This window comes from Ziziphus jujuba, chromosome 10 (assembly GCF_031755915.1).
Source record: "Ziziphus jujuba cultivar Dongzao chromosome 10, ASM3175591v1".
Classification (NCBI taxonomy): Eukaryota; Viridiplantae; Streptophyta; class Magnoliopsida; order Rosales; family Rhamnaceae; genus Ziziphus; species Ziziphus jujuba.
This window is the reverse complement of record NC_083388.1, coordinates 16,534,840-16,547,271: the sequence shown is the minus strand read 5'-3', so window position 1 is coordinate 16,547,271 and position 12,432 is coordinate 16,534,840. Positions and strand designations below refer to the sequence as shown.

Below are 12,432 nucleotides of genomic sequence, written 5' to 3'. Positions count from 1 at the left end.
TCATTTGAAGCTTTAAAAATAAAAGTTGTCCAAATATAGAAAACACACAATAAAAAATTCATGTTATTCTATACTATGAGATTCTCTTTATTTGGACCATTATTTAATTTAAAAATAAATTTTTATTAATTTAATATTTAATTATTCAAATATTATGTTACTTATTGGATAAAAAATAATTAGATTTTGAAAAAGAATGGATTGTTTTATATGATTTAAAAGTGAAAAGTTTTAAATAGTCACAACTATAAATGAGATTTGTTAAAAAGATGCAAAGTGAAAAGTCTCACATTGAAAATACAACAAGCATATGTAGGAGCTCCTTGCTTATATATTGAAGTTCTATTACTTATTGAAGACGCATAATTCTTTACATACAACTACAAGACTCTAGACTATTTAGTTTTATTCTTTTTTAAAATTTACTTTCATTAGTCTATTGTTTTTAGTTGAAATTTTATTTTTTAAGATCCCTTAATTATATTAAGGTTAAAGTCCTTTTAATTAAATCTTGCGATTATTTTGTTCTCCATTCCCAATAATCAATATAATTGTTTGAGTAGTTTGCTTCAATAGGAGCATATTTTTTTTCTTTCTTTAAACCATTATAAGTGTCCTGGCGCATATTTTTCTTTTTTTCTTTGAATTGTTGCAAGTTTAAACCGACATGCCTTGGTGCGCATTTTCTTTTTGTTGCAGGTTTAAGGTAGTATGCCTTGGCATACATTTTTCTTTCTTTTTGAAGTGGTACACCCGCATATTTTGGAGACGACAGATTGATGGAGAGTTTTTCAATAATTTTCCAACACTCTTCTTCAAATAATATATATTTTTTTGTATATTTTGTGGGCATTCTAATATTCCAAATATTTGAAGTTGAGATTGTTTGTAGGCGGTGCAAATCTTATAGTATATATGGTCCATTTTATTCTAGAGGCATTTTATTAGAAATCCCAGTTTGCACTCGTTGAAAAGATGGTAAAATTTTCTTAAATATACCAAACCACATCCTCAATAATTTAGGTGTCATTTGATAAACATGATTAATTTTTAGTTTCAATTGTTTTATATCTTTTTTTATATAATTGTGTGTAATTTGTTTATATTAAGTATTAGTTAATGATAATTATAGTTTGTTAGATATATTAAACAACTAAAAAACTTAAGGAAAGAGTGAAAAAGTAAAAAATTAACACAATTTAAGGTTATGTTCAAAATTTTTTTTTCTCCTTAACTTTAAAGTTAATTTTGATACCTAATAAACTCTAACTACCACTATTTAACACTTGATAAATGCTAATTACCCATAACTAAAAAGAGAAAAATAAAAAATAAAAATAAAAACTATGTTAGCAAATGACATCTTAATAAGGCATGAAGCATTTTTTGTTTTGATTAGGTGGTTCTTATAAACATTTGATAATGTGTTTTTTGGGCACTCACCAATATATTTTGCTTCCTTTTATAATAATAAAAAAAATCCCATGTGTTTTTTTGGCATTCACCGAATATATTTGGCTTCCTTTTATAACAATAATGAAAAAAAAAAAAGCCCTTCTTAATTTCTAGCAAACGGCTTATAATATCTTCTTCTTCTTCTTTTTTTAATTATTGAAAACCATTTTAGCAATGAAAAAAAAAAAAAAAACACTTCAAAACATGCATCTAATCATCCAAGCTTTTATATTTATTATAATCATCCAACTCGATTTAAAAAAATAAAAATAAAATAACTTATTAATTTAAAAAATAATGAACAATAGAATGTAAAACTAGTTGAGAATCTAGAATATGAATGTGCATCAGATTTCAGTCCACCACTGCACCCACTATCTGCTTAGCCCAATTAGGTAACTTATTTTTTATCGTAAACTTGTACAAACTTTTATTACTTGGTTGGAAAATTGATGTGGCTGGAATTTTATTAATTGTCGCTTTTTAAATTAATAGGGAAATTCATGAATCAATTCAATATTCACCAACCATCACCGTCCACCCCATTTCACTGTCTCCCAACAAAAAATTGAAAAAGACGATAACACAGAATTTAGTTTAAACGGTCAATGGTAATGGATCTGAATATGGTTTTCTTATAAGTTTGATATTATTAGCTTATGTTTAAAATAAAATATAAGAAAAAAAGAATAAATTTTGTTATTTGTTTTTGTTGATGAAAATATTTGGAAGTTAATTACCGGAAAAATTATAATTACATGTTGGATATTGTTGTAGTGATAACTAAATCAAGCTAAATTTAATTATCAATTGCATTTTATTATTTTTTTTTAAATTTTGAATAGCATTTTGGTCTTCCAAGTTTTGTGATCAATTTAAAATTTTAAGTTTCAATTTATTATATTTTAATGCAATTAAATTTTTTATACCATTAAAATATGCTTTTTAAAAATTATTCAAACATTTTTAAAATATACTCTTTAAACTTTAAAATTAAAAACCAAAATTATTATTTCAGAAGCCATAAGAAACAGCATCATTCCAAAGCCATACCAAAATTTTGAAAGTATAAATTACAAGATCCCAAACTAAATATATCAAACCAAAAATTAACCTTAACCTTTAAACAATAATAATTTCTTTTATTTCTTTTGGAAAAGAAGAAAAAAAAGACAAATAGTATAATAATTAATTTTTGGAAACACTTCAACCCAACAACATGGAAATATTTAACCCCCAAGAAAAAAAAAGACATACTTAGAAATGAACGTGAAAAATATGAAGATTTGAGATTAAAACTCATAAAAAGCAGCAAGAAATGAAAGTTGGACTGCGAGTGGTTTAGTTGCTTTGAAACCACTTCACACAAATCGGACGCTCACAACATTAAAAAATAAAAATAAAAAAATAATAAAGGAAAAAGGTTCAGTGAGAGTGGGACCCACGAACGCCCATGCAGCTATTATATAACATTAAATACATTTTTCTACTTTTTCTGTCATATTTGGCTTACGGACGGCGGCCACAGGACATATGTCGTGTCTGTAAAAAGCAACCGTACTTCAAGCCTCTCTCATTCCAATTCACTTTGTTATTTCCTTTCAAATCCGACTCTTTAAATATTATTATAAACAAAGACAAAATATTATTATTATTATTATTTTTGATAAAAACCTTGTAATTTCTCTTCTGCTCACTGCACTTTCCCTCCTTTTCCATCTTCTTTCCCTCGCTTTCTCTCCTCTGTCTCTCTCTTTCTCTCTATCTTTTCGGCTTCTTGCTCAGATTTTTTGCTGCTGAAACTCTCTCCTGACTTTTCATGAACATCACAATGTGATGATTTCTTCTATTTTTCTTTTATTTTCTGGCAGACCAAGCTCTCTCACAGTTCAGTGTTGACTCCGGTTTTTTTCTGCTCCTTTTTGGGTTTTGCATGAGGTAATTTTTCTCCATTTTTGTATTTTTTTTATTAGGCAAAATCATTTTTTTTGGTATTAATTAGTCATTGTTCTTTACTGTAATTTTTATATCTCGATTTATTGTGTTGAAATTTTGTTTTATCTAATTTTCGTTGGGTTATCATTGTGGATGGTCATCCTCAACCAAAATTTATTAATCAAATTTGGTTAATATCTTAATTTGGTTTGATGGGTCATGTTAGTGCCACATGTTTGCATGATTGTACTTGGCTATTACTCTTTTGGTATAATTTTTGATATGCTGATAATAATGTAAAACTTGCATGTAACTTAGGGACATTCTGTGAGGGCTTTCAACTTTTATGACCCTATTTTGATTTGCTTGGTGTGTTGGTGGTCAAACAATCATTAAACCACTGTCATCTGTGAAATTTTGATTTTTTTTTTATTTTCTTTATTTTTTGGATTTTTGGATTTTTGGATTTTTTATTTTTATTTTTATTTTATTTTATTATTATTTTTTTTAATGCCTGGATAAGCCCCTGCTCGGTGAAAATATGTGTGCTCTTGACCATCTTCCCCTTCAAATGATAGCATCCTTGAGATAAGAGATCTGCACTTGGACTTGTGGTTAATACCAATAAGATGTGTAAATAATGGTTTGATGTGTCTATTAATAGTAAAGTAGGATGCTGGAAGCTATTAGTCCAGTTAAAAGACCATTTGATATTTGGCAATTAAAGTTTTAATTTTGATGGTTTTCTCCCATTTTTTCACGAATATGTCTAAAGAATATGATTCTGGTTAAACATTTTAAAATTTGTTTTGGTGTTTTCAATGTGGAAGTAGAAGTTGGTGACATATTTACCACTACTGTGCTCTTGCTTTATGATTATTTTTACTTGCACGAGCTTATCAGTTCTCATGTGTAAATTAATTTAACCCTTTGTAGAACGCCTAACAGTTCTGACCTAGATGTATAGTTCTGTGTGGTTTTAATTTGCTTCATCCTTCATAATTAGCTTATTGTATTTCGAATTTCATGCTTAGGGTATATAGATGGTCAAATAGAGTGTAAATTTGACTTTACACTGGATAATCACAGCAAGCTGGCTTCTGATGCTATTCCAAACATGTTCACCTGTAAACCTTACAAGGTATGCAGATTCTTTGTACTAGTCAATCTAAAATCTTTTACCATGCTAGCAAATGGAATTATAGTATTATACCATTGATCTTATAATGGTTGCAAAGACATCAAAATTATTGTTTAAGAAGGTCTTCTTCTAAGTCTATCCTGTATTCTTGATATTCATCCAAATATTCAATAAATATTTTTAATTTTTGTGGAAAAGTGTCAAAGGGAACATTTTTCCAAGTGAATTTTGATTTAATTAATTTCATTCTGAATAGGGTTTTAAATTGGTCTAAAAAGTTTGGAAAATACAAAATAAAGAGTTTGTTAGACTACTTAAGGTGCAGTAATTGCTTTTGATTTGAATTTGCATTCTTTGTTTTTCTGGTCAAAAATTTTAATTTGCATTCTAGTGCTCATAAAAAAGGGGAGATTCTCTTATGAAAAACCACCATTTTTTACTTTGCATAGTAAATTGCATGGTATTTAGCTTAGCAACTTCCATTAATGAGTGAAGCTGTTATTCTCTTTTTTTTCACTAGGTCGACCCAGATATACCATTTTTTACTGCCTCGGAAGATGAACCCGGAGGCATTGAACATTTCCTAGGAGAACCTGAATGTAAGGATGACTTGGTTAACAATCTTCTTGATTTGGATATGTTCCAAATCCAGAAATGCTTTGATGTTGAAGATATTTCAGGCACTTTTGATGGTGAGATAAGACTTGATAGTGGTACACAAACTCTCTCTCTCTCTCTCTCTCTCACACATACACACACACACACACTAAATTGTTGTCTGGGAAATTTAGATGGCACCATGCTATATTGATTTTGGTGTTTTGTCATTTAGTTTTTTGTTTGATGCTGAATATGTATATTTTGATTTCTCTTGCAGATACAATGCGTCCTAATCTCACCCAAGGAGAAGGGGAAAATCTAGAAGTATGTCCTGTTTGCAAGTATATATTAATATTATTGGGTCTGAAACTTTTTTAATACTTTAGCAGTGATAAACCATTTGAAGGATAAAACTGTCTTTTGCTTAAGGGGAAATTCAAATTTTTCCTACATGTGCAATCCTTTTTCGTTTTTTAGGGTGTGTGTGGGTGGCATTGAGGGGTGGGGTGAGCCTTTTCCTTTCTTGAATATGCTATCTAATTTTGCTAAGGAATAATTTATTTGGTTTTCTTCTTATAACATCTTTTGTGGCTGCATGCTAAAATCAATCATTCTACAAGAAGACATTTTTGATTCCTTCGTTGTAAGTATATGGTGCTACCTTAATTTTTTTCCCTTTTTTATTTATTTTTATTTTTTCAGTTTCTTTATGAGATGTTTCAAGGAAGCAATAATGGGGATGTCCGAGGACAAAATACTCTCTCAACAAGTGAAGAATTTCTTTTGGGTATGTAATCTTTGAAAAATTATACATTGTTTAATAAGTTACTTTCATCTAAATACTCTGTGTGTGTGTGTGTGTGTGTGTGTGTTACCTGTCTACCTTACTATTTGTCTATCTATCTATCCATCTAGCTAAGCATATATATGGTTTCCCTTTTTTCCCCTTTCCATAGATGCCAAATATGCTGATGACACTTTCAAATTGGATCATGGTCCTTGCAAAGATTCTTATCTGGGAAATGTTGCATTGCAAACTCAGTCACCAGGAATCCATAAAAGAGACTCTGCTAGTGAGATATTAGATTTATCTTCTGTGGGTGATCCGGTGTTTAAATGTATGAACAACCACTCTTCTTTACATGACCATATTGCTGTTGAAGAAGTAAATGAGGCTTTCAAGAATATGTCTGAATATGAAACTTCTGTAATGGACAGTAAATGGCTGCAACAACATGAAATATTTGGTTTGAAGAATTATTTTGAGATGGAAAATGGTCTGAGCCTCATGAAATTTGATTTAACAACCATTGAACATGAAGGTAAAACCTCTTCCAATATAGATTATGCTGCAAGTACTACTGAACCTGTAATAAGAACTTTGAACAATGAAAATATATCAGGAAACCATCAGGTTAAAAGGAAGAGGCTTACAGGTTCTGAATTGTTGAAGACTATGAATTCTGACGTTAGAAAAGTTGAACTATTTTCCTTTGATGGAGAAGATAAAGCAGAACCACTTGTCACACAAAAGAGATCAAGAAAACCACCTAGGAGATATATTGAAGAATCACTGGATTATAGTTCAAAATCTTCTAATAGAAAATGTGGAATGGCTTATAGAAGGTCTAAGGATCAGTTTCTGCATGTTAAATCTCAAAAGCAAAAGTGGCAGAATGAATTTCAAGCAGTACAAGTGTTTCCGCAGGAAGATTCTTTTGATGGAAATTGTATTCAAGTTCCATTTGATCTTCCGATGGAAAGAGAGCACTCAAAGAAAAATGAATCATTTCTGGTAGGTAGTATTGCTTTTGGATTGTTAAATTTTGTTACAGGGTTAAAGTCAAAACTACTCATGTAAATCACGTTTTACATCACAAACTTTTATGTAAGCCTACATAGAGAAGTTTTTGCTTACATTTCATATGTTTGTCAGAATGGCTTTGCAGTTCAGCTTCATTATTAATTGTAATACTGATCATTAAGAAATCGTCCAAGTGCATGGGGCTGTAGAAAGTGTTACTTGGATACAATGCTTTTTTTAACCTCTCACCTCTTTCTTTTGACAGCTAGTCTTTTGTGGCTTCTTATAGTTGATACTTGACAGTGATTCAACTTCGTGGTCGAAATGATCCACTGAGTTATAGCTTCGTGGTTAAATATTGGTGAAAAATAGCATAAGCAACACAATTAATTTAGCTATCAACTTATAATGGTTTCTTTTTCATAAAGTTACAATATATGCAGCATATGCTACCACAATGTGTTTTGTAGTCTATAGTATGAAGTAGAGAATTATTGTACTGAGAAAGAGGTTGTCCAGTGCTTCCTAATGGTACATTATCTCGATAGGAGGTTTTCTCAGTGATTACTATTTCATGTTCTGGTTTTATTTGGAAAATTCGTAGTGTTTCAACTTTCAAAGATATGTTGCATTAGTTGTGAAAAGGATTTATTTCTGCTTTTATCTGAGATATTAGAGGTGTTATAATGCAGGAATGCTTTTGTCATTGTCATCTAAGTGCCTCCATGTTTATTTTAGGTTAAGGATGCTGAGGATTGCAAGGACAATAGACTTTTATGTCCAGTTGACAAACTTGATGTGGAGGCTTTGTCAGCAGAGTCACAAGAAGATGTATCTGAAGATGAGTGTATGGCAAGGAGCTATGCAAAAGGTGGCGGTCGGAGAAAGCGTCATATTTCATGGACTCCTTCTGAAGTGGTGAAGTTAGTTGAAGGTGTTTCTCAGTGTGGAGTTGGGAGATGGACTGAAATAAAAAGACTGCTTTTCTCATCATCATCGCATCGCACATCTGTAGATCTTAAGGTAATTGATATATATTATAATTATCTTCCATTTTTTATTCTTTGGATGTAAGTCCTTGATTAATCTTTGGGTTTCAGGACAAATGGCGAAATCTTTTGCGTGCTAGCTGCACCCAGTTGCAGATCAAGGAAAAGGTAGGGCTGGAACTGTTTATCTCTGTTGCTTTTTAGCTTCTAGCATTATGATAAAGTATTTAAGAAATTTAGCTGAGGCTTGGTGGAATTCTAGCTGGGTTGGATATTTCTTGATATCTAGTCCTTTCTAATTTCAAAATTTTGGTAAACTCTGTTGAGAGTTTAGCAAACTGTACTCAGCTACATTCATTCACTTTATCTCTACTTGTATTAAAGAAGTATGAACATGTACACTAATTTGAATCAGGTTTTACTTGGACATGAGTGTTTTAATGAATGTTTTAACTCCAACAGCTGGACTGTGGAGCATAGCAACTGATTGTCATGAGCCTAAAGAGCGCTCCATATAGAAAATGTGTATTTGCTTACTCTTGTAAGTTGATGCAGGTTGAGAATGGAAGAAAGCAAGCAACGAATCACATACCAGAATCAGTTCTGTGGCGGGTTAGGGAGTTGGCCATCATGCATCCATATCCAAGGGAAAGTAGGTCCAAGGTGTCCTGCACTGCCCCTGCTGTCTCATCCTTCACAGCCGCCACCGATAATACATTGGTTCCCCTGTCAACTGCCGTCTGAGAGTTAAACCGAGAAAACAGTTACAAAATCCAGTAAAACTTGACATTTCTAACAGCAAAACAGAATTCCGTGAATGAAAAGCTTGTCATTGTACACATAAATTGTCACAATCTCATGTCTACTTAGATAACACTTGTTTCAGTAAGTGTCTGCATTTGTTGTAAATTAAAAATTTATCTAGCAATGCTCTGATATTTTGCTTGAGTTCCTTATCCCCGAAGATCAATCATCAGGCATGGCTTTCGTCCTGGATTATGCATGCAAGTAAATAGCCTGTGGATTTTAAGCGTGCCACGGAATCTTGGGTTCATTTCTATATGCAGGATGTTCAATAAATATTTTCCTCTGTATTTGTTAAACATTTTGCATTATGGGGGTGTATTTAGTATTTACAAGAATCTTTTTAGAGCCTAGCAGCCTAGTTGGACTTTCCACATATATTTGTTCGTTCCATTTCCATTTCAAGCTGGACTCTGTTCATAAACTTAACAGCATTGGTCGCCGTTGACATTTTCCTTCTGGCCTTTTTTTTAATTTTTTTTTTTTAAGTTAGTTTTTTTGGTTGTGGACTTTGTTCAATTTTGACATTCTGCTCTTAACTTCTGCTCCAATCTTACTGCTTGCTGGGTTTAATTTGAAATAATTTAAAGCGAATTACAATCTAAACCAAGTATATATAATTTCCCTCCCATCGGTCAAATGTTGTCCACAAAATATAACAAAATTGTCAAAATCAGAGCGTCGTTTTTTTTTTTTTTTTTGTTTTTGTTTAATACAAACAAGAATCATGATTTAGCATCCAGTTCTGTCCTAGTCAAAATGATAAACAAAATTTATACAATTGTTAATATCTGACACGTCATTACCGCGGGGCCAACGACACCGAAATCTCTGTAGGAACTTTTACATTGTCGGACCAAGTCTTCGACGACAAATAAAGCTTCGATATCTTTCCTGCGACGCGTCCCATGTTAGGCCGCTGATCTGGATCCACGTGTACGCATTCTAATGCAACACGTGTAAGCTTCTGGGCCACCTCTACCGGGTAGGAGTCTTTCAGCCTCCTATCTACCCAGTACCTAAACCTTCCCTCCACAGGTCCACCACCACCACCACCGTCACCATCGCCGAAGATCGCCGATTTCGCTGACTCGATCACCGACATCCTGATGAAATCACGTTTCGTCTTATCGAATTTGAACCTGAATGGCTCTTCGCCAGACAAAAGCTCCAAGATCACGACGCCAAACGCGTACACGTCGGACTTCTGCGTCGCCTCCCCCGTCCGCTGATATTCCGGCGACATGTATCCCCTCACGCCTTCGAATTGCATTTTCCGGCTATCGGACCGCTTCAGTTTCGATTCTTTCAGATCGGACTCATCGCTCTCCTCCGATATCTCACCGATTTTTCCCTTTCCTGTTGAAAATGGCTTCCGTTCTTCACTTCCAATGCTCTCCCCGCACAACTGCGCGGCACCGAAATGGCAAATCTTGGCATTAAATAAAGGCTCGGTCACCACAACGCTGCTGCTCTTGATGTGATTGTGAACAAGGTTTATACTCAAGCCGGTCTTGTTGTGAATGTAATCGAGGCCATGAGCGAGGTCCGCAGCTATCTGCATTCTGGACATCCATGTCGACAGCACCGTAAAATTAGGGTTCCTCTGGTTTCTCAGACAATCCGCTAGGTTTGCCCCATATATGAATTCGTACACCAAGTAGATATGGTCGCCGGAGACCGATGCGCCGAGGATTTTGACTATACTGGAGTGGTGACTCCGGCAGATCAACGAGAGCAACGCCCTGAGCTCCGATGTCTCGGTCTTTCGACGGAACTTCCGTTGGAACACGATCACATCCTTGCCGCGGAGAGTACACCGCCAAGACGGAGTCGAAGAGGAAGCGGAGGCGAAGCGCTTGGCGAGGAAATTGTTGGTTGCGGAGCAGATCTCGTTGAAATCGTAGATGTGAGGGGTTTCGGGAAGGCTCTCGCGGAGGCTGGAGAGCGAGGTACGGCTGGAGGAGGAGGTATCGGAAGAGAGCTTGTAGTTGGAAGTGGAGGTGTATTGCGCACTGGAGGTGTTGGAAGTGGAGGGTGGTTCGACGGAAGAAGAAGAAGATGCGAAGGTCGGTCTTTGCGGTCCTTGATTTCTTGGGGATTGGGTCGGTTGGCTTCGCGAGGTTCGAGTAGTTGGGCTGGGTTGGGCGGCGTCGATCGCCATTTTAGATTTACACATGCGAGTGAAAGAAAATTATTTGGGAGTTGGGTATGATATTGGAATTGAGTGTGATTTCGGAAAGTGGGTTGGTCAGATTAGTGGTGGCATAAGAAAAGGTTTTGTTATAATAAAAATAAAAAATAAAAAAAAGGAATAGTGTTTTGTTTGGATTCAGGGAATTAATCCAAAATGGTCGACAAAATGGAAGCTGAACTCGGCGCGACTCGGTTGGTTTGTGGAACAGTAAGTTCTCTCGGCGGCGGCGACATCGAATGATAACGGAGTGTCATGATTGGGGTTTTGAAGAATAAAGCGGAAGGGATGAGAAAACAGTAGGACGGTGACGTTTTGGCACACGAATTGAAGAATTATATCACCCAATGTCAGAAAGTGGATAAAAATGGATAAATAATAAATCATTGTTCAAACACGCCTGGATATTTGGGTGATAGGTGTCGTAGACATTTTGCCTCCTTCTTGCATGGTCACTTTTTGCCCACCGCAGATATGCCGTTGGGTTCATCCTTGGTGAGGCCGGTGAGCATTTTTAACTCTATATAAACAATAAAATAGATATACGTGCTGCCAGTCCATTTATACTACATGGGGCTTGTTATATTATCAAATAGATGCCAAATTACATATACTGGATGTTTCATTTCGAGTTGCATATAAGGGGTATTATAGTCTGATAAACATAAGTTCTCTCACATCATCCAGCAGAATAAACTTCTACATATTGATTATGAATTTAATTGTTCTTAGTTTGAAATTGTTTATGGTGCATGTTATTAAATTTTATTATTATTATTATTATTATTTTCCAATGAAATGTTTTAAAGGGCTTTTTAAGGTCATTTCCACTGTGAATTCCTTGTTTTTTTGGTGTAGTTTTTTCTTTTTCATTGTAAAGACTATTGACCGAACATTAAATTGTTATAACATTTGTGACAAATCAAATATATATATATATATATATGTAATTTATCTAAGTTTTCATATTCGAAATGATATCTTTTTGACAAAGCAAGTTAGCAAGAAGTTCCAGAAAAAAAAAAAAAAAAGTAGGTTGGTGAGAAGAAATGTTAGTTTTTAATGTTGGTAATATTCTTTTTACTTTCTTACAAGGCAATGAGAAGTAGAAGGAATAGTGAGATTTATGAGGTTGAGCACTTAAGCTGAATAAAGATGATTATGTAACACTTTATTTGGGCGATCAAGCCTGGATCTTGAAAAATAAATAAAATAAAATAAAATAAAAAATTCTTCCCAGTGTTCCCAAAAAAAAATGGAATCACGTTGGTTTTTTTGGGTAAATAAGGAATCACTTTAGTTGGGCACTTTCATGAGGATTTTTTTTGGCCTGGTTTTATATTTATTTGGTCATCCTATTTTGTCGTTTTGAATTTGGTGCATGATGTTGAGAGATTGCAACAATTTCGGCATGCTTTTATTTTTTAGTTTTCTCTATGAATTTGTATTTTCGCATTTGGACTGGGATTGCAGGAGTGTTTGAAAGTAATACTGCTGAAGGGGCAAAGAA

General features: G+C 33.8%; 2 protein-coding genes across 7 annotated transcripts; one reads left to right on the top strand and one right to left on the bottom strand.

The window, feature by feature from the left end:
* The first annotated feature begins 3,075 nt into the window (after positions 1 to 3,075).
* Positions 3,076 to 8,880, top strand: LOC107404186 (uncharacterized). Of its 6 annotated transcripts, XM_025068549.3 has the most exons (10): positions 3,077 to 3,393; positions 4,480 to 4,531; positions 5,052 to 5,244; positions 5,409 to 5,455; positions 5,834 to 5,918; positions 6,088 to 6,453; positions 6,535 to 6,926; positions 7,674 to 7,958; positions 8,036 to 8,092; positions 8,480 to 8,880. In XM_025068549.3, the coding sequence occupies exons 1-10, from the start codon at positions 3,389 to 3,391 to the stop codon at positions 8,666 to 8,668; spliced, it is 1,671 nt and encodes a 556-aa protein (XP_024924317.2). In that variant the 5' UTR covers positions 3,077 to 3,388; the 3' UTR covers positions 8,669 to 8,880. The 6 variants fall into 6 exon arrangements, with proteins under 6 accessions (XP_024924316.2, XP_024924317.2, XP_024924315.2 ...); XM_025068548.3 differs by having other exon boundaries at positions 3,076 to 3,393; positions 5,052 to 5,223; positions 6,088 to 6,926; XM_025068547.3 differs by having other exon boundaries at positions 3,078 to 3,393; positions 6,088 to 6,926.
* Positions 8,881 to 9,321: 441 nt separating this feature from the next.
* Positions 9,322 to 11,829, bottom strand: LOC107404183 (lysM domain receptor-like kinase 3). Its single transcript, XM_016011127.4, has one exon. It carries the CDS (start codon positions 10,905 to 10,907, stop codon positions 9,531 to 9,533), a length of 1,377 nt encoding a protein of 458 aa, XP_015866613.2. The 5' UTR covers positions 10,908 to 11,829; the 3' UTR covers positions 9,322 to 9,530.
* Positions 11,830 to 12,432: the final 603 nt, after the last annotated feature.